At 35.2% G+C, this 27,094-nt stretch overlaps 1 protein-coding gene across 2 annotated transcripts; it reads right to left on the bottom strand.

Moving 5' to 3' along the window:
• Positions 1-2,230: 2,230 nt before the first annotated feature.
• Positions 2,231-26,773, bottom strand: LOC126649560 (sciellin-like). Of its 2 annotated transcripts, XM_050333836.1 has the most exons (9): positions 26,706-26,773; positions 15,633-15,692; positions 13,961-14,017; positions 12,907-12,966; positions 11,459-11,548; positions 8,553-8,627; positions 7,171-7,279; positions 4,761-4,863; positions 2,231-3,789 (listed from the first exon to the last, which is right to left on the bottom strand). In XM_050333836.1, the coding sequence occupies exons 1-9, from the start codon at positions 26,726-26,728 to the stop codon at positions 3,773-3,775; spliced, it is 594 nt and encodes a 197-aa protein (XP_050189793.1). In that variant the 5' UTR covers positions 26,729-26,773; the 3' UTR covers positions 2,231-3,772. The 2 variants fall into 2 exon arrangements, with proteins under 2 accessions (XP_050189793.1, XP_050189794.1); XM_050333837.1 differs by lacking the exon at positions 12,907-12,966.
• Between the last annotated feature and the right edge of the window lie 321 nt (positions 26,774-27,094).

Raw genomic sequence — 27,094 nt, 5'->3', positions numbered from 1 at the left:
CATATAGGGAATGTGCAGGCATTGTGGCTATCCTGTGGAATAAGGGCCATAAGGATCCACCCTGCACAGGTCAGGGTCCAAAAACATTAATGGAAGCATCTTTTTCATTCCTCACAGCAGCCTGTTCCACTAGGTTATGCAATTTAGTTAGGTACATTGAGGGACAAATTGAACTTGGCACTCCCACTTTCTGGGCCAAGTTCACTGTTCAGATGGAGAACACCATCTCCATGGTTTTAAAAGCTGGTAGTTACCAAGTTTTTGAGGAGGGTCTGATTTTAGCAGGGTGTGGCAAATGCATTTTGAAAATGTCTACAGATTCTTCTCCCTGAAATGCAAGAAATGTTGGTAAGTCCTAGTTTTACTGATGCCAGAGATTAGAACTGAGTTGTTCAGACCAGGCAAAGCAGAAAACGGGAGAGGAGGTCTTTGAAGTCAAAGAAGGAAACACCTCATCAGTTCAACTCAGTTGTTTTTCTATTAAGCAGCTAAACAGAGCTATTTTGGTCAACAATTTCAGACTTTGGCACATGACCCACCTACGTATTAAGTCTCTGTATCGAATGAAGGATATTTCTGCTGTTATGCTGCTGTGAAGAAGAACAAGGTGTTTTGGTTAAGCAAAAGGAAGAAAAGAAGGCAACATCTCTCTCTCTCATAGTCTGACATCAACTAAACTGGAAGCTAAAACCATGTCCCAGTGTAACAGAGTAGTTACAGTGAGCAATATGCAAGTATGATTAGAAAGCAAAACCAAGGAAGAAAGTGGATACTTTTCCCTGTAAACAACAGGATTGTGTTAAACTACCAAGGCAGGCAAGCAGAGTAGCGGAGTTCTGACCTTGTATGTTCTGAGTAAATAAACTGAACACGTTAAGCTATTCCAACACTATATTCATCCCTATGTGGAGGAGAAAGGGATAGAGGTGACCTACTGAATAAATGCAAGGCCCCTTTGATGTTGTCTAGTTTTTTACAAGCCTAGCTAAGGAGGCTCTATGAAGTAATGGAAAGCATGTTTTGTCAAACTCAGAGGGATTTTTATTTCAAGAGGAAGAGGATGAGAGGACAGTGTTACAGATGTTTGTCACCTTGTGTCGAGCACTGCTACTAAGGGATGCACAGGCTGAGCATTCTGCAAGAACCTACGCAGGATACAATAGAATATATCAACACAGCAAAACTGTTCTTATGACATTCCTTGTTCTTGTAAATATCAGTAGCTTTGAAGCAATCTACACATTTAAATACATCAATATGCATTATATGCATTATTTCGCTCCTTTCCTCTTATTGCTTGATTCCCCCACCTTAGAGCTATGCCCCCGGCTTTGTAAAATAAAGTATCCATTACACACTGAAAAAATGAGCCTGATGAATCAAAAAACCCCACATAATTTAGTACTTCTCTCAATATAGCTTTTCAGTCTAATTTGAGGCATTGAAGATAACACGTTCATTAAAACATCTGCCAGCAAACTGTTCATTTGGATTGTTTCATGGAAGCACTAGTCAAAGGGAAATGAAACACCACATGCTAATGATATGCAAAACGGACAAAAAACATTTAAGTTTTGATACACTGATATTGAGATGTTAATATGATTTTTCTTAATGAGTACTGCTATGCCAGCTTTTATGTGGTAAATCATAAACCCGGTGTTTCTTTTCAGGAAACTTATACAACATATAATAAAAAATAACAAAAAACCCCACATGACAAAATTGCCAGGGCTGTTCAGCAAGGATGACTTAATGAGTACAGAATTATTATTTATTGTTTCTTATTGCTACTTCTCTGTCATAAGCATTTAGGTAGCAGATATTTTGATCCAGAGCTTGCTCCTGGTCTCTAGTGGACTGAAATAAAATCTCTCATCCCCTCAAACACTAGGAAGTCTTAGATTCAGTTGTGCTGGCCCAAATGAACATCTAATATCTTCCACTGTAACCAGGCTTTAGCAATAACTGTTGGTCTCCAAACAGGACCAAATGTGTGACATTAAAATTCTGCCACTACTTTTCTTACCCGGTGGTGCAAGTCTCATTTTTTTCCTGGTGAAGCACAGAGTAACAATAAGTATAATTTAACTAGGATATGTCATCAGCAAGAGACACACACCAGCAGAAAATTTCTATAGTAACAGGTTTATTAGAGCTACTGCCATTAATTCATAAGAAATTTTCATAAAATTAACAAAACAAAATATCTACTGTTTCATGGCTCCTTTGCATGTCAGTCTGAAGATCCTTTAAGCCAGACAAGACAGATTACATCGTTATTCAACTGCAGGCCCAATGGTTTAAATTACACAGACATCCATCCATGCCTCCTGTCTCCACTATGAAATGTGCAGTCAAGGTGAGAGAGTTTGACTGGGACAGCTATTCACCAGTCTAATATTTATCTATGGCTTTGACACTTCTCATGCTTCTGAGCTCTTGCTCAGGTCCAGCAGCCTCCAAACCCTTTAACTCTGTCATGGCCATATACAAGAAGTCCTTTTAAGCTGAGGTGTAAGGAAGAAAAAAACTGTTCTGAATAACCATAATCTAAAACACCTCGTGGCAAACACTAGTAGTCAACACCTTGTATGTCCAGTAAACTACTCAACTATTGATTATTTTAGTCAACATATTATAACAAAGCATAAATTCTTCTTTCAATTTCTATACTTTTATACACATACACTGTCCAAAAGGAAAAAAAATGCTTTCACTGTAGTGAAAGGAGTTTATCTGGCCTAATGTAGATATCTAGAAATCTGAACTGTTCATTCCAGGTTCTTTGCAAACCATGGAAAGTAAGACATATATTCAAATCATGGTTAACACCACAGTAAAATAGACATTTGTAATCTGACCAATTGAATTGCTTCCTGAAAATGTTTGCTTCTCTATGTAAGACAGAATAGATCAAGTAACTGAGAAATAGATGTCTACACTGTATATAAATTTAGGCAAGATAAATCCATTCAAGTTGTTTAGGTAGTTTAATAAAGTAGGAAAGATAAATACAACAACATAATATCATGCAAAGTATGTATTTCATTATTTCATGGCAACTATTAAGTGTGCACCTCTTAAAAAAATGGTAATACAATAGTTACCAGAATTATAAACATGGAGTGGAATACTTCTACTTAAACCCCTCTAACTATTTTTGTCTAGAATCCTTCAGCAGTAATAGAGATGCATTTGCCAAAGATGATTTGTTCTGTCTCAAAATTACCATTTAAGTTACTTGGGAAGAACCTTCCTCTGGAGAACGGTGTCTCTCCTCAAAGGCACAGCATGAACACCCTTCCCTCTGTATGAAAACAGTAGTTTAAACCAAATAGTTGACCTCTAAATGGCTAATCTTTGATGAGATGAATCCCATTCATGCTATATTAAGCTAAAAGATCTTTATATTGGAGATGCATTTTCACAAAAGAGAATACAACCCCTTCATAACAAGTGTGTACGTATGTTCTGACATTCAGAAAATTTCAATAAATTATCATTGGTTTTACATAGACTTTAGCAGTTTCACAGATCTGATGAATATACTGATGAAGATCTTGGTTTGCTTCCTGCAATGTAGGTATGAAAGGGCATCTAAATTCCCAATAAATTAATTCCTTTGGTAACCATGCAGTAGGACTTCATTTAGGAAATTTGTTCCTCACAATACAAATGAATTATTTTCCACAGTGCTTTGAATTAACAGGCCAATACACTTAATTAAACAATAGTGGAACTTCTTTGTCATGCTTTCTGTATGTCAGAATTAGTAGATCCATTTTTCTGCAAGAGAGAAAATAGTGGTCAGAAATGCCAAGCAAAGAAGTATATTCTAATTTTTTTTTCTTTTTTTAGAATATCTACTGAAGTCTGATTGTCATATCTTGTAGTTCGATTAAATGGAACATGTCAATTTATAATGCTTAATATACAGAATCTTGGTATGTCTTTTTACTGTTTTGTAACTATTACAATTCTTACTAATTTTCTAATCTGATTAATTGCAAAATTCACTCTTCCTGTCAAATTTTGCAATGGCATAACACAAAGTATTTTAATCAAACAAATTTTTAATATAATTTTTGTTAACATGATCTTATCTAAGATAATCAGCTTATCAGAGCATTTCTTCTCCATGTCCATTTGTCTTAAGTTGGTACAGAGGTACTAGGTACTGATTTATATGAAATAAAAATGCTGTGAAGAGACAAGGTTTAAAATCTATCAACTTCTAGAAAACTTAATAGAACAAAATGTTCATTTGTCACTGCCTTGCACATTTGTTTACTCACTATGCTCCTCACAAAGGTAAGAATGGTAATCACAGTAAAATATTTTCATTATGACTTAATAGATTTTGTATCTTCTTTCTCATGGTCACAATAGCTCCTCTAGGTGAAAGTACGTCTGGCCCCTGGCTTAATCATTTCAGTAGAGCAACCTGATTCTCAGATGACCTTGCAATTTATTCTTCTCACTTCCAGGGCAAGATGCCATTGCCTCACTCTAAGTGTCTTCACTGACTGCACAGGTAGGACTCTACAGGTTACAGTGAGACTTGATATCTCCCTCACAGAATAATTGTGTCTAGACCAGGGGATTGGATATCATCCTAAACTTACTGAATTAGATACTTTGAAAAGGTTTAAGTGCGCAGAAGTGAACAAAAACAACTGCTGTGTTGTACGTTCAAGTTGTTTGAATGAAGTTCTCTAAATTGTTTTGTTTATGTTCAGTGCCATCTTATACCTTACCTTTAACTTTGGAATAGCAAGGCTCACAATGCACAGTTTGTCTGTAAATCCAAATGCTGTCTCCTGCTTTTAAATCTTCCAGGGGTCTCTTACATACTTCACACTTCAACACACAAGTCAAAAGAAAGAGGAAAAATTAAAATGAAACCTTCCTCTAGTACTCATTCCTAGTATGCTGTACTTTAGGAAACAGGCAACTCCAGACCAGAATACTGGTTATAAGTACTGCAATATCATCAAATCTGAACTCCGAAAGAGTAGTTTTAATGAACATAAAGTTAAACGTCTGAATATCTCACCTTTAAACATCTGATAATCAGTGTCTCAACTGGTTCCCTACTGTACTCATTATACTCAACAACCCCGTACTTCCCCAGAGGTTTCCAAAGGGTACTTTCTCTGTCTTAGCTTAGAAGTTTATCCTAAAATAAGATGAATCACCAATTTGAGATCCTTTTCTTTCTTCACCGAGTAAAAGAAGCGTGATCACATCTAATCATCCAACCCAGAGTAGATCTTAAAGAAACTAAGCCTGCTTATTTCAAAATATTTTATGACCCTTAACACTTAACTACGTCTCCAATTCCAGAATCTGGACACTGCTTTCACAAATGTCTAAAGAAAGCTAATTTTTTTAGATAAGGAAGCATTTTCCATGTTTCACATATGAAAATACACAGATACGCACATAGGCTTACTTCCCAATATCACAAGGAAAGCTTACAGTGGATCAAGGAGCATGGTAATTTGATATATAAACTAGAATCTTGGTATCCAGATAATTTTACCTATTTATTTATTTATTTGTTTTAATCTAATAAAAGAACAGTAAATTCTGGTTTCTTTGGATATTTTATGCTCTGATAAATGAAAATCAGCACTAACATTAAGGTGCTATTAAAACAATCTGCTTCTTCACTTTTTTTATGTTTCTTATTTTAATCAACAAAAGGATGGGCATGTCTTCATGATCTTTTTATCTCAAAGATAAGCTAGAATTTTTATACAGAGAACCCCTGTTACGATTTGGATTATTTACTCACTGAGCTTTTGGTATATAGCTTTGCAAGGAAATTAAGATGTTATACTGCTGTCAGCTACATGCAAATCTCTAATGGATACAGGGTATTTGTAAGGAGCTAAATGAATATTAATGATGAAAAATTGCACTGTTTAGCTAAATACATAACTACAAGCATGAGCCACAGACCTACATCAGTTGTTTAAATTTTTTGCCAGTGCTTTCATTAGTGTGTATTTACACAAAAACTGAATTTTGCTGGCCAGACAGGTCCCAAATGGAGAATAGGTAGCAAAATAATATAATAATATTTATAATATTTATAAATTATATAAATTATAATAATAATATTTAACAGATAATTTAGCCAATATAATCTTGTTAATACTCTTAACTGCATGAAAAGCCCATTCCTCCCAGTGTGGGAAGCAAGCCAGAGCTTACATTTACCTGCAATAATAGCACTGGATAGTGTTTTCCCATGAAGAAATTGCATTTCTGGTGCTCAAAAAGCTCAGAAAGTCAATATGAGACAAAAAGCACATGCAGCTTCATACATGTTAAGTGCAACCTTACTGCTGTATTCTGCTTTGTGTTAATTTTTCCATGCAGTAAGTAGGTAAAAGAACTGGTGGCAGAAGCTGAAGTCAAAGCTATGCAGGACTGGGCATAAAAAGGAGCTATTCTAATGCAGTGATTTTGCAGAGTATCATTTGTGAGAACAGCAAACTCTGTATGTAGATGCAAGCAGAAATAAGACAAATGAGGCAGAAAGAAAACAGACCATAGGACTGAGCACTGCCAGGAATATCCTGAGAAAAGTTTAGGAGCTAATTTTTGGCTGAGGCTTAGGTTTTGGAATGACAAGCAAAAAAAATTTCTTCTGTTCCTTCATTTTTAATGGAAACAGGGAAAAAATACCTAGTTTTTAATAATTAAGACTGTTTTAGATGTCACTAAATCAAGAACATTACAAAACCTCATAAAAAGAGAAATTGAACAAAATTTTATAATACAAAGAGAGTGTAACTTGAATATAATTCACTGTATTAGACTGTAAGTGTGTGTAAGTGAAGGCTTCTAAATGTGTGGGACATTCAGGATACATTCAGTTGCATCCTTTATCCTCCTTATTGTGTCAAGAGAGGAGAGGCAGGGAGGAGAGTAGAGGGAGGAGAGAGAGAAATGGAAAGAAGGAGGAAGGGAGTATGTAGAGCAGAGAGAGAAACAGAGAGATAGTATTTTCTACATTAATCTCCTCCAGTTGGAAGCCTTCCTACTCTTCAAGGTGGAGAAGGCCTAAGGCCTAAATAGTCTTATTATATGTGTAGTATAATGCAGGTATTACATTCAAATTATATTTCTTAGTACCAGGTGAAATCTTCTTACCTTGAAGCAAGTCGAATGACAGCAAATTTGCAAGGCATCTAAGATCATTTTGGCATCTATGCCCAAGGGCTTCCTGCAGTATGTACATATATCTTTTCCAATTATACTCCTGTGTATATAATATAACATCAGCTGTCAGAAGAAGAGCTGCCATTGAAATCTCAAGCAGAAAATTGATAAGCTTAGTACACTGCGTGGGAAAGACATTTTTATACTGTACAGTGACCATAAATGGAAAAATGTCATGTGTGTATTCCCTCCATTCTAGCTGACAAGTGTAATATACATGCTCCTGTGATGGGTAAATTGCTGAATGTAATTGTCAAATAGCAAAAATACCTTCATAGAAAGAATGGTCTTCTCTGGTGAACTGAATTAAGCTGCTGAATGTCTGGGAGCATGTATAGTAAATAGGGATGGAGTGGAGGACAAGAATTTTAACATTTTAATCACAAAAGTAAATTGGTAGTTGAATTGAAACTGCCATAATTTGATCAGTCTGGTATAGAATACTCTGTGTTGCTGAAATGGCTGAAAACTTTTTTGATTTTCTGTACATCAGACAGAATTTATACCTTCATGGCAGTTATAGTGAACACGCATATAGAACAGCCTATCTGCTATTTATGACAATAGTACTTTTAAAAATTTTCTCAGCTCTTGTTGCATTCTTACGTGACACGTATGTAATTTAAATACATATGTATTTAAATATAATTGTCTTTGGGTTTGCATTACAAAATCAACTGGTATTGCTCCTTTCCACTCAATGACAAACCATCGTACTAATATTTAATCATTCCCAGAGTTCCTTATACTTATGTTGGAAAGGATACCAAGTCCTTCTGATTTGGTAATTCCAAGTAATGGGACTGTTCAAATTATCCTTTAACTATTTTTTCTCTGTAAGGTGAGATAGTTACTGATGGAGCAAATATGCTTTGTATGTTTGGGAATATCTCAATTATTGTGAAAACATTGTTTTTAACAGCCTTGTCATGTGTACTGATTCCTCCACATCTGGTCATAAAGTTGGTCATTACAGAAATCACTCTCACAAAGGAAGGACATTTTGCAGAGTAAGCAGCTGCCTGAGATAGAAACTAGAGACTCACAAAGCCAACTCTATCACTTAAAGCACTGGCTATTGTTTCTATAGATATTTTAAAATGTCAGCTGTGACAAGCCTGACATATAATATTAGGCTGCTGAACTGTGGTAATGATTTGATGGCAAGATCCCACTGAAAGAGAGCTCTGTATGAAAAGCTGTCTGACGAGCCTAATGGTGACTTCCACTGCTCTCTTTTGTCTGAACACTTGAATGCTTATGCAAATGTCTGTATCCTTTGGTACTCTATGATGTTATTAATGTGTACGTACCGATCAGAAGTGGAGTAAACAGTTTTAATAGTATTTCCAGTTATATTTTCTTCATAGGCACCATATGATGATTTGCTGTGAAGCAGAGAGTGCATAGCAATCACTAAACTCTGATGATAATATGCAAATTAAACTAAAGTAACATGCTTGTGAAAAAAAACCCATCATAGTTGGTGATGAGTTCTTTTCTGTACCTTCACAACCATAAAGAATAATAATATCAAATTAAAAAAACCCTAAATTAGAAATATAGTGTCCTTAGACTGTGTTTTATTGTTGAATAATTTTTTCAGCATTTCAAAATTAAATCCACACAAGCCCATTGAGCAAAATTCTATGAATGTTATTGGGTTTGCCTGTGCTGATATCCCAGACTGAATTATACATGTCAGGAAATGGTGACAGACTGCATTTTTTTCTTTTCCTCTGCTTCTTTTGCTTGTCCTCAAAGAGCTTTCAAACAGCCAAACAAAATTACAACACGCTCCTTGAATTAGAGTGAACGTCTTAATAATACAGGCTGTTCAATGTGTGATTTGTGATCACTACAGTAACTGTATTGTTCCTTGTATCAGAGTAAAAGGAATTAAAAAGTAAAAAGGAATAAACTGAACTTAACTGTCAGGGAAGTTAAATCTTCCTTTTTTGACAGTCCCATTTCTAAGTTGTTTAAGTTTCAGTTTTGTTTGCACAGAAGGGATGAACATGTATGTGACAGCTGAAGAAGTCCTCTTGCCATACATGTTTTGAACATTTCTGGACTGATTTAATTATCCTATTCACCAGAAATTCATAAGGCATATGGTGATTATTACATGTTCCATTTCACTCTTGAATAATGTTTAGCAATGTTACGAACAATTGTTTATAATCATGTGTCTTTGCAGAATATGTTTTTTTTCAGGTAAAGTATAACAGACTGATAATATGTGTGTGAAAGGTGTTAAGCCCAGATACTCTTTTTTACATAGTTTCATTTTTTAATGTAAATATTTCTTATTTGATTTCTATGGTAAACCAGAAATGTATTAAAATTGCAGTTACTGATAAGCTTAAATGATAAAGGTTTTATGTACATTTCATAGAACATAAAAATGTTGAAAAACACAAAAATGTATATAACCACAACTTAGGAGAAAAATATAACTGTACTACTGTATAGAAAAAAATAATGAAGCTAAAGCAAAAATATTTCCAAAGAATCAGTTTCTAACCTTGTCAACTGAAAGTGTGAGGAAACTCAGAACCTTTTAAAATAAATGCATAGTCTGAGAGCTTGACAAGAGACTGAGTCACAATGTAGCCTGAGAGCTGTGTATCTGATCACGTACCCTCTTTCAGCTCATATCACTCACTCCTTTGCTTGCTGTGGTGTGACTTGTTTACACAGCAAACTACTCAGCCATAAATACTCTGTAGAATCTATTGCATAAAACCTGAAATAACCTACAAAGACCAATCATTTAATAAGATTTCATTAATTAAATTAGGATTAGAGGTTCAGGTAGAGGGTAAAAATTTTGTCAAGTGTAAGGTAACATTGCATATTGCAGCACATTCTTTGACCTGCCACTCTTGTATTATTGTCTCTATTTTAACTTTCAAAGATAATCAGAATATAACAAATCAGAATCTGTATGTGTGCAAAATGCCACAAAATGCTAATTGAATTTTTTGTTGAATAGTCATTTTAGTCTTAAATTGTATGCTGTTTTACTTTGCCTTTATTCTCAGCCAGTTTATGGGCTTGTCCTTTGAGGCCATGCAGAAGTTTCAGAATACATAAATTTCAACTGTACTCTAACCTCCTAGAATAAGAAAATGAGGGATTAGAGATCCTGCACCCATTCCTACCCACACCAAGGCTCAGGTGTGCATAAGGTTAAGGATGGGGACATTGGCCATAGTTCCCATAAAGTACCACACTGTGACTGCTATTTTCCCTGTCATTGAGGCTCCATAGAAGATTACTCCTTTCCCTGAAAAGTCGTCAGCCTTGACTCAAGCAGTTCAAAACTACTATACAGCAATGCAACACCTTACATATAGGGTTATATCTTTAAACAATCCCACCCACATTAATATTTAATTAATCCATATAGATGGATGGATTGGTACTGAGGAGAGGTTTCTTCCTAATCCAAAAAGGTCTTTCCTTCCGGAATTATATATTACATTTTTGTTGTCATATTTCTTGAAAATACATTTTAACCATGAAGAACAAGATATAATTTCCTTTGTTTAAATTATTTCCTGTTACCAGCAGACCTGGTGTATAGCTAGTTCTCTTAAATATCGCTACATCATATTTTTCACTCAGATTTGCAATGTGTGTGCTTGCAGAAGCAGAATCCAGCTAGAGCAAGAACATTGCAAGATAAATGGTTTTAAAGATAGCTAGTTCCTGGTCAAAAAGTCAGAAACCCTTGTCACAGTTTCCATGATTAGATTTGTGACACATGGGTTCAGATTCATCCCATATAGTTTTAGGAACTTAATAAGGCACTTGAGTGAAGAGTGTAATATTTTCCTTACACCCTCACAAAGAAGTAAGTTCGTAAGAAATAGGAGCACTGTGTATCTAACACACAGGAAATGCCTTTCCTCTGTTGATTATACAAGAATTCTGGCTTAGCTGCTCTCCTCAATTTCGTGTTTCAGCCACATGTCTAGAGCTACACAGGGTATGTCTTGTGCTCCCCACTCTGTGCACCAGAGCTATGATTTGTGGGCTTCTAAGCCTGGGATCCTGGAAGTAGATTTGGAAGAGGGCTGGCATGATTCCAAAGACCAATGTGAGTTTCTAAGCATGCCTGAAATTTCATGCAGAAAAAATGTTTTTTCTTAATTTTCTGCAAGAAATGTCACTTTAGATGCTATGATGCTCAATTCATTGTCCACAGTACCTGGTCTTTCTTTCACTGTCACTGGAGTAGTTTGTTTCTGGGAGATTATTCGGAGCCCTTGGAGGATTCTCATATGATTTCTCAGTTATCCTAAAAAAAAAAAAGGAAAGACTTTTTAGACTTTTTTCATCTACACAGCTTTTAATTTATACTTAGAGCCATAAATGCAGAAGCTTGGGCTTGAAAAAGTAGTTAAAGAAATGTATCTTTTTCTTACTGTTGTTAAACTGTTGCTGGTGAAAAATAATGCAATCATTGACCTATAATTTTAAGTCCTCCAGTTTATGCTGATATATTCAGATATATTCATATCAGAAACTTCATCTAACTTTATTGAACTCTAGTTTCCTTGAAGTGCTCACTGAGGTTTTCAGCTGTGCAATAATGTCTCAGTGGTTGATAGCACTCCACATTTTCTTGTCAGTATTTTATAATGTATTCTTTGGCTTACTGCATTTCAGTCCCAAATTTTCTTTTTTTTTTTTTTTTTTAATATACTACAGTTATGTTTTTCTTAGAAATTACTAGCTTAACAGACACGTAGACTCATTTCAAAAAGCAGGATTATTATTCAAGCAAAAAAAACCTTGTCTCTGCAGTTTTCGCTACCACAGACATGACAGTCAAACAAACACAAAATAAACCTTGTCATACAAATTATAAGATTTAAGAAATAAGTGCTATAATGTTTTTGATGATTTTACAAAGTAGCTCAGACAAAGGCTGCTGTTGTTTGGTTCTGCCAAAGGTTCTGAAACAACATGATGATTTCAAACCTTAACTCTGGATGTTTGGGCTGCAGCTTGATTTATTTCAGTGAGCTTGCCAAGGACCAAAGCTCTGCCGAACAACCCTCACTTAGTGCTGTCATGTTTTATATGCATAGCATGCAGCATGAAGCAGCACCCTCTATTGTGACTTCTAACCGGGCATGCCCCCTTTCAGAACTAAAAGAGAAATTAATTTGCCGTAGATACTTAGTATATACTTCTCTGGTCAGACTGTCAAAAAGATACCATCAGAATAGTAGCTGAAAACATAATACTAACTTCACTTTAATTGACCAAAATGGATCCTAGCTTCTGAAAATAATGAAACCTAGTAGCAGCAAAACTTTGTACTAGGAATGCATTTACTTATATTTGAGATGCTAGCAGCTGAGTTCACAAAACACCTAGATAAGCACAAAAATACTTATGAGGATCTTGTCACCAGTCATTTTCATTCTTAACAAGAGATTATATGTTTGAGTTGTTGCTTACTACCAAAATACGTGCAGCTTTATTGTTATTCATTCACATTTTAGAAATAATACAGATATCTTACTTATGTTGGGAAAATTTTGCTTTCTTATATTAAGAGTTCAAATTTCTGGTACCACACTAAACAGCTACAACTGATGATATTAGCTCTTCAAATTTTAGAGAAAACTACCAGTTGAGTCTCACCGCTTTTTACTTTGGTCATCAGCAGACTTTACTTCAGTGTTATCACCAAGGTCCTCATCTCTGAAAGTGAGAGAGACCTCAGAATTAATAGAAATATTTTATTTAAGCTAAACATATTAAACGGGCTGAACTATTTATGTTGAAGAAGAAAAAAATTGTATGCATTTCACAGGGAATATTCCTGAATAAATTGACTAGTTATCTGTTCAGGCTTCAGTATTTTTCAGTTTCTTTCTAGTGTGATGACACAAAAGAATAACAAACAGCTCAAAACCAGCAAGTTCATTATAGTTTTGTAGCATAATTCAGGCTGGAATTTAGGGACCTCAGGGGCTCTTGAGTCCAACCTTCTGCTTAAAGCAGGGATGGCTCTGAGGTCAGACCAGGTTGCTCAAGTCTTTGTCAATTAGGTCTTGAAAACCTCCAAGGAGAGAGATGGCATAACCTCTCCAGGCTGCCTGCTCCCCTGCTGGACAGTTCTCCATATACCCAGTCAGAATCTCTCATTTCATTTTATGACCACTATGTCATGTTGCCTTCCCATGCTATGGGTGAAGGTCCTGCCAACATCTGCTAAACTGACTGTGGCTCTATCATTTTAACTTGATAACAGAATTTCATTCGGTACAGGCATCAATACCATGAGCTATGGAAATGGCTTCCAAAATATGTTACTTGCTTTATTTTTATATGCAGACCAAATTCCTCTTGCAACTGCTGTTATCTAGGATTTTATACAATCTCTAGGTCTATATTGCACCACATTTATACTAGTAACTCATCAATCACTTACTTGTGAAAAATCAGTTTCATATAATAAATTTCATTATCCTGTGTCATGTATATAATAATTTTACAATCATATTGTATATTAAATGCCCTGTAATTAAACAAAAATGTTGCCCATTGACAAATCATTTCAGATTAAAAATGGTCACTCAGGTTCCCATTTGAACACAAATAAAAATGTAGTGACTTTTACAGAACAGTAGCTATTAATGCTAATATCCAATCAACCATCAACATTTTATGAGTTTATAAATGACAAACTCACCTCTTGTTTTTCTGATCAGCAGTATTTATTTCAGTAAGATCCTGAAGGTGTTTTTGTCTGAAACAACAAACAAATACAACTGTTAAAATATTCCCCCTATCTAGGAAGGAATAAAGTGTCATAAAAGAAAGAAATATATTTATGCACACATTTAAAAGGAAAAAAGTAAATTGTTAGTTACATTTGTGTTCAAAATTTTCAAACACTTATGTACTTGAACATAATAAGAAAATATGTTTACAATTTTCCCCTAGCAAGGTAAAGTTATAATTAAATAAAAAATATTATCTGTTATATCCAAGAAGATAAAAAAGACTTTAGTCAGATCAGTGCCATAGTTTAAGACTGTGTTTTGCCAGTGAAGACAGTGAAGGAGAAATATGAACTTTCAAAGAATTTAGAATTAATTTACAGGCTCCAAGCAGCATAACCTGTGTTTGCATCATTACTTTTCAAAAATAATTTTTATTTAAAATAAGAAACTCCTGAAGACAGCTTGTAGAAATATAGCCAAATTTCCACATACTGTCCTTCTGGAATGATGAGAAATTTCCTCCGTTTATGATCATGGTGATCAATTAAAGCATTGATTATGTCCATATTTATACTGAAAATGTAAGCATCCAAAGACTCACATAGTTTACATATAAGGAAACTTTTTTTAAAATTTCATAAATACAATTAAATTAGAGACAAGTTTTTCCTCTATATTCTTTACTATTTTAAAATGGTTCCATGAATTAGAGGATTGAATGACCTATGAAAAGCACTCTTAACTACTGTAAAAAACCCTGTGATTCTCTTTAGGTAAATAGGAAGCAAAACAAAAGGCCCAGTTAGCTCTATGAAACTCATAGCTTGGTCACTTCAATCCATGATAGGCTTATTAATCTTAAAACTTTGGATCCTCCAAAAATTCAGTAGTGTCTCAAAGCCCTGTACTCTATCCTATTAAATTATCTGTGAATTAAAATTTCCAAAAGAAATGATACTCAACTTACAGGTTAGTGCTAAGTGTACATATATATATGCATGTGTGTGCATATATGTAAGATTGTCTTATGTAAAATAGATGATCATAGGTAGGCAACATTTGTGTGCTATTACTGTTTAGAACATCCGTCTTGAAATTTTCTGCAGAATGTCAGTGTTAGGTGTGACAAATATTACACAGTTCTTACTAGCACAGTACCCTGCCAGTTCCTCCCCTTCCATGTGCTGAAGGGATGCTTGCAGATGTCAAGAAACAGATTGAACTGATGCATTGTTCAAAAAAGTAAGTTCAAGATGCTCTCTGTGTATCACTGCCCTTGCTGACTGAAATGCTTTGTTACACCTGGTTGGGGCAACCCTTATCATCCGTGAGTTCTATGGTATTTTGTTTACTGCCCCTTCTCTAACTGTATCACAGTACTTCATTAACAGTTTAATTGCAGAAGCATATAAGGCATGTATGGAAGCTTGCCATAGATAGTACTTGTTCAGCTGATAGTGCACATGCCACTGAATTAATCTGTATTTTTATATATTCATCATTCTGTATAAGAAATGCTACTTATTAAATCTATAAAATATTTTCCAGGTTTGCAACGTTACCTTTCCTGACATTTTCATAGTTGCAAATTACTCACTGCTTTAGGAAAGTAGGGCCTGAGAAACTTTGAAGACTTACTCCTTGTCACTTGTGGAAGAACTTGGATTCACTTTGCTGAGGTTGTCGAGGTCTTGGTTCCTTTAGAGACAGAACAAAACCCAGATTGTATCACAACCAGTATAACAAGATGTCAAGTAGTCAAACTAAATAATAATTTTAAAAAATTATAATTGACACATCCTTTATGAAAGAAAAAATTAACTGATTAAAAGTCCAAAGCATACATCATTTTAGTAATTCATTGATACAGCCATATGTCCACCATATGCACATAAGCCCACACTCTTCCTGAGGCAGTCGAAAAGTCCACTTGTCTGTTTGGTAGGCTATCTAGACCAGCTCCTTCCCAAGAAAACTTTCACTTTTCACAAGAAATTTCATGATTAAAGTGAGGGATGGTGAGATCTAGTTGCATCCACTAATTCTTGAACTTCCACACAAGAGATAGGATGAGGTTTATTATAATTATTATTATTATTGTCTGTTGTCAGGGGGAAAAAATTGTTCCTTAAATTAGATCTTGTTAGTTAAATAATTTCCTTTTTCAATATAGTAACATTAAAGATACAATATATATTAATGCAACATATCTATTAGAAATGGAAATTAACATATTTTATACTCATTGAATGTAACTTTTTGTAGTGTCAAGTCAAAACATGGAGTGTTGTTTTGACTACCTTTATTTCCCTTTGAAGGATTATGCTGGTGTTAATAATTCCATAGAACACTTCATTTCCATGAAAACGCATTTTCAAAATGCAAACTCCTCTACTGAAAATTTTTCAGCATCTTTACCCAAAAAGTTATTATCCAGTTACCTTAGCTCCCTACAAAAACCTAATACATTTACTCCTCAAAAGAAAGCAATGGGAAAAGAAGGATGCCTTTGATGATGTGACAGTGCCACCTGTTCTATAGCCTGGCAGTCAACAATGTTCCATATGTCTCTTCACTGACCTGTTCTGTCATGAAACAATAGCCCTTTCAGGTTCTTCTTGGTCACGTTTGTCAGCTTTGGGCTTCCCTTTGATGAGATTATCAAGATCTCCATTTGTTTAGGAATGAAAGAATAGTTCAGTGCAAGAAGACTCTACTGGCATTAACTACAGTTCCAAACCAGTCCTTAATAAATTATATACTTTTGGAAATTCTCTTTATATTATCACAGATTTCACAGTTTCGGAGTATTTCTTCAGAAACTGTAGCCTTGCAGTTGTCCAAAACTATCCTTTCCTGGATGGCAAATTGCTTTCTTGGTAGGTGGAAGTAGCAATACTAAAATTATAGCAAGTGTAAATAAGGGCTTAGGTAGTTCCTTTAACTTTAATTTTGCAAATTTTATTTAAAAACAAACAAAACCACCAAAAAACCCAGCTGTGCATGTTTCTGGCGTGAGTAATATGTGCATTAGAATTCTTGTTTCTTGCATCCTCCATTCCTTTATGTTCTTAGAGGTACTTTAAGTATGCATCTGAAGTCTTCAATGAAGCCTACCAAAGCTTTGCAATTGCAGATGCCTCAGTTATGACCTTTCTTTGCTATGCAACCTGTGCATATATATTGGCCTCAGTGTTGTATATTCACCCAAAACATAGAGAGCAGATTTGGGACTCCTGTTCATTCTGGTTGAAGTCATGGGATTACATGCAGTTTACTCAGCACGGTTATCAGTATCCTTTGTGCTTACTTCTGCTAACTTTCACAGCATGGAGCAATAGAAAAGCTGTGACAGTAGCAAAGCTGTGCCCTGCAGGCCACTCTGTCTGTATGCTCCTGTCTGACTTTCAAAGGCATATAAGCATTTGGAGAACCAAATTCCAATGTGTTTTTAATGAGAGTTAACTCAATAAAACAGATATGTTTGAAATTTTTACTCAGCCTGTAGATATAAAAGTATTCTATTAGCTTTTATACAAATTTAAATTTCATATATTTTATTAATTCCTGGGTGTTCTTCTTTTAGAATTAGATAAATTAATTGAAGAAATCTTCCTATAAAAGTAGCCCAATACAATGCAGATAAAATATGCTTCTACAACAAGGCCCAAATTCTGGAACTTTCTGTGTTAATCTTTGAAAGAAATATTAAAATATCTTAGTGTTTTTGTACTAAATACAACATAATTGAATGAATAATTCTATAGAAATTTATTTTAGAACATTGGGAAATTATATCACTTATATACTTGTTCTTGTAGGTAACAGTTTTCTGTCAAAAGGGAAGGAAGGAACTCCCTTAAGATCAGCAGAAATTATTCTGGCTCTAAAACATGTTCTTATTAAGTTTTCACATGTATTTTAACACTCTTCCCACATAACTTCAGACTTACTTTCCCCTAAATTGGTCTGTTCAGTTTGCACAGAGTTTCCAAGAAAAAGAGTGAGAAGATATCTAAAACAGTTCAGCCTTGACCTATTGCCTATTTGGAAATAATGGGGGGAAAGAATGCAAACTTCCAGTAATTTAAGACTTATTCCTTCAGAAATGAGTATACCAGCCCATATTAATCCTTGGTGCAACTCAAAGGATAGAAGAGTTAGTTCCCTTCTGTAGTCTTTAAGTCAAAATAACTTTGCAGCCGACAGCATGTTTTTACTTCCTCACACATTATTTTCTGTGCTTTGGGTATCCCAATACACTGACTGGCTTGCTGTCCAAAGGGACAGTGACAAAAGGAATAAAAGTCTAGGCTACATATGCACTGCTGGTCAACTGCAGCCTGATTCATAGAACACTTAACTCTAAAGACTCTTAATAAGTTAACAAAACCAGTTGCAGCTGCAGGTTACAGCACAGAAATAAATACAGACTGACCTGTTCACTACACTATGGTTCCTATGGAACAAAATGTCTGTAAAACAGAACCCTTAGAAGATATTAATTTACTGCACTGGTAACACTTCTCAAACTTTCAGCCTCATGAAACATCTTGACATGACTGCAACAAGTAATCAGGACTGACATCTTTCAAGTAGCTTGCCTTGAGGTGGCTGGCTGGTACAAAGAAGAGGTCACAGGATACGCAGCTTCCAAGTTACTGGTTCAAGCATAGTTCAGGCTATTATCAACTGAAGTTAAAGTTTGAGAGCTGTTATTTGTAAAAGGATAAAATGCAAATTAGGGCAAGCTACAGGACATGGTACGTCTCAGAATTTATCTGATTATGTTCAGGGCATACTTTTGCTGACTTTTTAAATCTCTCTTTGTTAGCAAAGCTACATTTACTTTAGCATTAGCACACAGTGACCACCAGTGTTGATATCAGCACATAATCCAGCCTCACATTAAAAACTAGAGGAGTGTGCATTATAGAGCCTAAACAGAATTTCAGTTTAGGTTTCTTTTGAGAATTGTTACCTTGTTAAAAATCAGCAATACAATTTATCCCATTTTTAATACTTCTAAAAGAGATGACAGGCATTACTGTGGGAAAGAGACTAACCTATATTCATATATTAAAAAGGCTCCTTGTGTATCAGAATATTAGTTGCAGTGCAAGGCTGCTGAGGAGAAGGATTTCCAGTTGCAAGTGTAACTGTCACTTGAAAAAACTGAGTAGAAGGATGAAATGAATTGAATTCCTACTGCTTACATTTGTTGACAATTTTTTAAAATATAGATGATGATGGAAAACAGCAGCATAAAACTTCTATACAAAGCAGTTGAGACAAACTTGAGGAAATATCTTTCAAATATGGTAGGTGGCTTGTAATAGATGATGACATTTTTCATAGGTCATTCCAAAGGATGCCACCTCAAAGCATAGTATCTTTTGAGACAACCATTACATCCCTGTGAACATTCTGCCTGGGGTGAGTATTTTTGAAATGGATCAGAATGAGGTGGGTCAGATGGCCTTCCAGGAGGAGAATATATAGTTTACTCACAAATTCAATAAGATTAAATATTTTAATAAAGACTCAGGACATGACTAGAAGTTTTTAGGGGCACCTAACTCAGGGCAACTAATATGAATTCTTTTATGCTGCAAAAAAATTCTTGTAACAGCAGTAGAGAGGAATTTATATCACATTTTGTACAAAAAGATCTCAAGTATTGAAACAATGAATTAATTTATTCTGAAATAAAAATATTAAGACTTGCATTAAGACCTCAATGTGCTTGTCAGCATTGCTGAAGTACGGAAGACAATTCTATTGATTCAGTTACTTTTCTGTTTGCAAGTGAGCACCTCCAGAAAAAACTTAGTTCTGCCTTTAACATCCAAAAGAAAGCCCTACTCTGAAGGACAGAAAAACCTATGTGCAACTGGGCCACTGTGGGCCTCATGCTGGAAACTTGGTAACCATGAATTTTGCTGCTGCTATCTGTTATTTTGCCTCTAGGTGCTTGTGTAAAATAGGATTAGAAATTTGACAATTAATGAAGAGAGTCCAGTTGAATAAAAGGCTAGCAAAGAACATAAATAAAAATAAGTATAAAAAAAAAGGTGTCAAAACAGGCTGCACATAAAATTTATGGCTTAGTTTAACCAGGGACTCTTATTCTGCCATATCTTTACCCCTATGCCTCTCAGACACAAACAGAAAGGGAAATTACATAATTCTTGTGTGACAAGCTCTACAGAAATCAGCTATATTTCAAAAGCTTAATACCTCTGACCCACATCAATATCAGCAAATGTTTCCTCGTTTAAAGTACAGTTGTCCTTTGCATTACCTCATTCCATTAATGTTAGGTATCTGATGTCTTCTTTGATTCAATGTACAAAGGATCTATGAACATTTTCATTAAGTAATTTTTAAAAGTGTAAAAATTAATGTATTATGTAGCCACAAAGTATGATTTTTTTCCCCTTTTATGTTTTGTATGAAAAAGTTAGAGAAATTGAGTTGTCTACATTTTGCTTTTATTTTCAGTCTGCATTTGATTTCTAGCTCAGTTCACTTGAGATAAAGATCTGATACTTTTCAGTCCTTCTGCTCTGTGACCTGTGCTTGTGAATCTCACTTATTTTCAGTGGATCATAGTTCAGAAACTCTGGTTTAGCTGGTGACAAGTCAGATCACCATCAAAAAGAAAACCACAAGTGAATCCCATCCACACATTCAAGAACAGCTAACAGTTTTTGTGGGGTTTTTGTTGGTTTGTTGGGCTTTTTTTTAAGTCTTGAAAACATTAAAATTTCAAATGACATGGAAGCAGGAAACATGAATCATGCCTACAAAACAGCTTTAGTGATGTCATCATTGTTCAGTGAAAGCACTGAAAATCTATCTGATGTTTGTATTTGCAAATTCTGAGAGCAGTGAATAAAACAGTCAATAAAAATACATTTTAAAAAGTTTGATCGCGTTTTTCTGACTGTCTTTAATGCTGAGGTGAAATTGAAGTTGATCCTGGACATGTGTACTGTAGGAAGTGAGAAAGGAAATTTTAAACAGACCACATCCATGCTCTTGAACCTCAAGGATCATGCAGGAGATTATGTGACCACAACTCCCTAGTCATTCAGTGAATGCTTATTTAACCTGTAAAAGTCCTGCTGAGCCTCTGTCTAGTTCCAAATGTTCCCTAACTCTTGAAGGCATTCTTACCTAGTTACCTAGAAATTCATGATCTATCATTGCTGATACACCAATAGTTGACATAATACCCACACACCAATATTGTAGGTGTCATTTTATGGATTAGAAAACTGAAGGACCATGCATATTTCAGAAGATTTGCTGTATTGCCTTTAATGAGTGGGACACTTCATGTCAAATCACAGAACACTCAGTAAGGTTTCAAATGTAGTCACTCTGTCATCATCAACATAATCATGAAGCAATCCAGAGGCAGATATTAAAGGATACTATTGAATACTACTAAAGGAGTCATGCACATTATTTTTAATAGATGTCAATCTGTTTTCTGATTAAAAGCACTGAGCTGAATTATAAAAACTACTGAGATGACCAAGATGATATTATAAGATATATGTATAGTATTTTTAATTGTGAAACTAAAAAAGTTACATCTGTTGTCCTTTCTTCAGTGATCTCTCCCAGTGGACTAACAAAGAATTCCAGTCAACAGTTCCTTCTTCTGAAATGATGGAATATAGAAGGACCACACTAACCAAGCCTGGCTAAAACCATGAGGGCATTTCTGACCTAGTCATGTTCGCACAGGAGAAGACAAAAGCTATCAATTGCCAAGTGGACCTTCCAACTCTGAGCTAAAAGAGTTGGTCTAGAGTATATTAAATATATCAGACATCTTACTGGATAAAGTTTAATACTGTGGGCCCAGATGAATTTTGATCTGCTGTTATGGCTGTGTTACTGTCAATGTTATCAGACTTTTGTCATATACAACTGAGAATGAATAAAGGAGTTCTTTGAGAAAAGATTGGCATTTATTCTGAAGCAGGGTGCATTTCCTTCCACACTGCCACGCTCACTGATCAGTGCCAGAAGCCCTCATTCAGACCTTTCATCAATAACAGCTGAGGATGAAAGAACAGAAGAAGCTTGCAGTCAACTGTGAAAGCTACTGTGCCAAAACCAGTGTAATTCTTAGCCCAGAGGATTTTGGACTTAAATACAGAGCAAGAAGCTGTTGATCAAAATGTTCCATAGAAGGTAGACTGAGAAAGATTACTGAAAAAGGACAATAACTTATTCCGTTTTGCTTGAAGGGTGTGTATGACCCTGTAGACATTGTGTTAACTTTTCAGTTAGGAATAATGGGCTTGGATCTCTTCACATAAGCTGTGCCACAGTGAGTTGTTTGTATCAACACGCAGAAAAGCTCCAAACCAGCATTCCAGTGAATGCCAAATCTGTCAGAATTGAGAGACAGAAGGTGCCTGTCACTTGGAAGCCTTCTCCTGAAATGTAAAAATGTATGATCAAAAATGACTCTATTGATTTGTACTATCAGAAACAATTTAGAAAGTGTAAAGCCACTTCGCCATAAAGAAACAAATGTCGTTATAGCCAAAGCAAGGTACTGAATTGTGAGTGTGCCTATATGACTTGTCTTTTAGTATCCTTGCTTCCAGCATTTTTTGAGGGACACAGGTGTCCTTCAGAACATTTTAGAGGTCTCCAGGAGGTCTAGATAAAAAGTGAAAGCAAATAAAAAGACATCCCAAAGGAAAAGTCACACAGGAATTACTGGTATGGGAGCCATGCCTTCAAATTTTGATCATCTAAATGTTGGTTCAAGCTAGGATAATTCTTTAGGACATTTCTAGTGGGTCTTTGGAATTGCCTATCTCATAGAATGGGTTGGGTTGGAAGGGACCTCAAAAATCATTTAGTTCCAACACTCCTGCCATGTGCTGGGGCACCTTCCACTAGACCAAGCTGCTCAGAGCCCCATCCAACCTGGTCTTGAACGCTTTCAGGGACAGCAACTATCTCTCTCCCTAGATCATGCAATAGGAACACATAATTGGCCAATGCCTCAAAATGCACTTACATGTTCTCTCACTTTTCCGCTTTATGCAACTCTAGAACAGGAAAAGTTTTATCAATAAATATTCATTTAGGAGATCTGACATGATGGTTTTAATTCCACTGGTTTGGAAAATTTCAGGTTGATAACAGTTTACTCCTTTTTTTAATCATTTGGAAGAAAATCCTGTTTCTTGGTTTTTTCCACTTTTCAAAGTTCCAGATTTTGATAGATATAGAAACGTGTGTCCTTGTTGCAAGAGTTAATTTAAGCACAGGTAAATAATTTGTGGTTCCTTCAAATAGGGGTCAAATGAGAATATCATTAAAAAGGAGCAAAATACAAACAGATTTACAGCATTGTCTAAATTTTCTACTATCTGACGAGACTGATGATACTGAGTTACTCTATACAGTATAGGAAAACCCTGTACAGGAGCAAGAATATAGAATTATCTTAATTATTATCTTAATTATGTCAGAAAAAAATATTCTAATTCCTTGCTTCTGTTCCCTAGAAATTGCCTCTCTCACCCACATACACACAAATACACAGCTGAAACATCTTCTTCAACCTGACTGCTGTAGATGGCATACCAAAATGATATGCTTATGTAAATGTTTCTACAGTATGCCCTGTGTCCCTACAGACTAATAGTCATCTGCTGGTAGCAGAGAATCTCGCCACAGATGCTTTACAAGCTGAGTGGGATGTCTCTCTAATTTCATATATAACCACTGTTATGATCACCTCAAAAGCTTCTCCTCAAGTATGTCCAACACAAATTCTGATGTATCCATGCAAAATAAGAGATAAATTCATCACTCTTACAATTTATGAACTCTTGGAAATATGGCTTTTTGATTATTCTGCATCTTTTGGTGGTAATACCTTTGCTAATGCCCTGATAAATGTGGCCCACTGTGACAAATACATTACTTTCTGTAACGGGGTGTGTGTATATACATATGCAAGGAAGCAGTGTAGATGAATACAAGTAAACCGCATTATAAATGCATTTGATAGAAATACACAATTTTGTACCCTAAATGTAATCACTAATGAAAGATTGACTAAAGCTCTGTTAAACACCCTCAAGATGTTTGAAGTGGTTTAACAAAATTTTCTACTGAACATAGTTCTTTAAAGAGTTCTGGCTTTTAAACACCTGCAGTTGATGGTTGCTACAATTACGTAGTGGAAAAATGCAGAGTGAGAATCTTGGATCTTCACTGAAGTGGAAATAAAACACAAAAAAACCCTGATAAGCAATGAATAAAAGGCCCATTGAAGAAATCAGAAAAATGTCCTTGTATGTAGGCAGTGTAGTGCTCATCTGCTGCTGCATTTGTGTGATACCAATAGACCTGATTTGACCTATTATGCTCTGAAAAATGCACAATTATTAGGCAGTAGTTATCTTTACTTTTCTTGTGTCTTAGCCTACTTATGCTGTCTAGGGTATCTATAAATGCCCCAACTAATCACAAGATGCCTTTTTCATTTTGTTAATCATATCCAAGAGGTAGAGGTCGCATATGTCCATGCCGCTAGATATAAGATAGATATATATATTATTATATACTCTGTGTTTTAAGGTGGATGCCATGTCTAACTGTTGTCCATGAAAACAATGCAAAATTATTTTTAACATTAACAGAATCAATGTCAGGCCTTACATGGAACACTACACAATGAAGCTTACACTTTTAGACCAAAGAGATAGTATCGGACATCCTTTTCAGGTAAATCCCTTCTGAAAGATTTTGCTTGTATCACTGACCAGTTTGATGGAAAGCCAATTGCCATTTTCTGCTTGTTTTATACTGAAATTAATTCATTATTACTTTAACATCCCTATCAGAATCCTGAGTGGAAGACAAGTAATCAATTAAGTATGAGTTTTAAAAGCATGACCTGAAAATCTTTGCATTCCAAGTAAAAATATAGGAAACTGAAGTATGTAAATTAAAATAGTATTCTACTAAAAATTGATGTTACTATACATACTCTTCATGTATACTTCCCCTGTGTGACACAACTACTTTTGCCAAAAATGTAGTATTTTTATGACATCTTTAATAGAAAAACATCACTTCTGCTGACAGCTGATTAATACATTTTTGATTAGCGTAAATTTAACAGAAGTCTGTAGTTTTGTGAAGCTAACACAGCAGCAGCAGATGGATGACATCTGAAGCACCAGCCAAATGTAAAGGAATTAATAGCAGCAGTGGAGAGGGCTGAATTTTACCCACTAAGATTACAGACTACTTACAGTTTATATACTGACACAAATAGCAGTGCAATGTTGCCATAGAAACTTGTAGACCAGTAAAATATTCCTCCAGCTCTTCACCAATGAAGAGACAGGAATACAGAGCTTGATATGGTAATGAGAGCAACCAGGGGGTGATGAATGTGAACTGATTGAGGGTGAGGATTAAGAAAGACCTTAAAAAGCCTTTAGGAGTAAAGAATGGCTGTGACTCCCATAGTTAATACAGTGGCATATTTAATTCTCTAAGATCTCCCACATTTGTTAACAGGAAAATGTTTCAGTGAAACATTGCTTGTTTTCTAGGGATTATGCTGTCGGGCATCTTTTGGATGCTTTCTTAATAATTTTGTACTGATTTTACATACTGAGGACTTCGGGGGAGAGGAACACAATTTGAAATAGTATAGATTATAGCTTCAGACCAAACAAAACTGAGCTTTATGAATCAAACTAATTAAAATTAGATAATTTAGATTAATTTTAGCGATTGAGCAATGAGCTACTGTAATTCTCAGGGCATATCTAGAAATCTGTTTCTAATTAATTCAATTTTTAATTGCATATTCAGGCCTTTTATTCTGTTCAAGGTCACAGACTAAAACATTTTGCATGTTTATAGAATCATAGAATCATAGAATGGCTTGGGTTGAAAGGGAACTTAAAGATCACCTGGTTCTAAACCCTTTGCCATGGACAGCAACACCTTTCACAAGATCACGTTGCTTAGAGTCCCATGACCTTGAACATTTCCAAGGGTGGGGCAGTTATTGCTGATTGTTTTGAGAAGTATAACATATCCATTAGTACAAAACCTTACAATTTTCTGAAATTTTAGTTAAAAAGTCTCTGTCTTTTCCACTAATAAGTTTTCTGGTATTCTATACTCTTTCCAAGATTAGTACATATGCCATCTAACTCATACCACAAGAACAAGTCCATCTGTTTAAACATACTAATTTTGTCACACTAAATCTCTGTGTTGGGATTTTACTATTTAAAATGTTAACACTGCAGTGCATGAGTTGGGCTGTTTTTATATACATAGTAATGTGTAGTTATTACCTCTCCCATAATGTATTGAAGAGTTAAGAAAATACACTCTATAATCCATACTACTCAAATTTTTCTGTTTCAAAACATTTGTTTTGAAACTATCTATATGCTGCTTTTCAAGATGCAGGCTAGACAGACTAAAAGATAAAAAAATGAAACATCTGAGATAACTTAGCAAGTCAATGAGATGGAACTCAAAGTTTTTACTTCCAGGTCAATAGTTAGGACTAGATAAATGACTCATTAATCACACACATGTCCAAAAGAGATATCAAATACAGTAATAAAACAATTTGAGTACTTACATTTATCAATGCTAATCAAAATATTGTTTTTATGTTACCTTGCTGTAGCTTGGACATCCATATCAGTCTTTGATTTTGGAAGAGTCACCTGTTCTGATGAAAGGGCAGCTCTGCAATAGAAATGGTGAAAACGTGCTGTAGTAACAAGACAAGAGGAAGTGGGTTCTAATGGAAAAAGAGAAGGTTCAGGTTAGATATTACGAAAAAATTCTTTACGGAGAGGGTGGTGAAGCATTGGCACAGGTTGCCCAGTGAAATTGTGGGTGCCCTATCCCTGGAGGTGTTCAAGACCAATCTGGATAGGGCTCTGAGCAACCTGGTCTAGTGAAAGTTGTCCCTGCCTATGGCAGGGGAGTTGGAACTAAATGACCCTCAAGATCCTCTTCCAACCCAAATCATTCTATGATTCTATGAAATGGTTTATTAT

This window comes from Myiozetetes cayanensis, unplaced genomic scaffold (genome assembly GCF_022539395.1).
Source record: "Myiozetetes cayanensis isolate MyiCay16 unplaced genomic scaffold, myiCay2020 scf5-8, whole genome shotgun sequence".
NCBI classification, from domain to species: Eukaryota; Metazoa; Chordata; class Aves; order Passeriformes; family Tyrannidae; genus Myiozetetes; species Myiozetetes cayanensis.
Note: the sequence above shows the minus strand (reverse complement) of the source record. Positions and strands in the feature narration are given on the sequence as shown.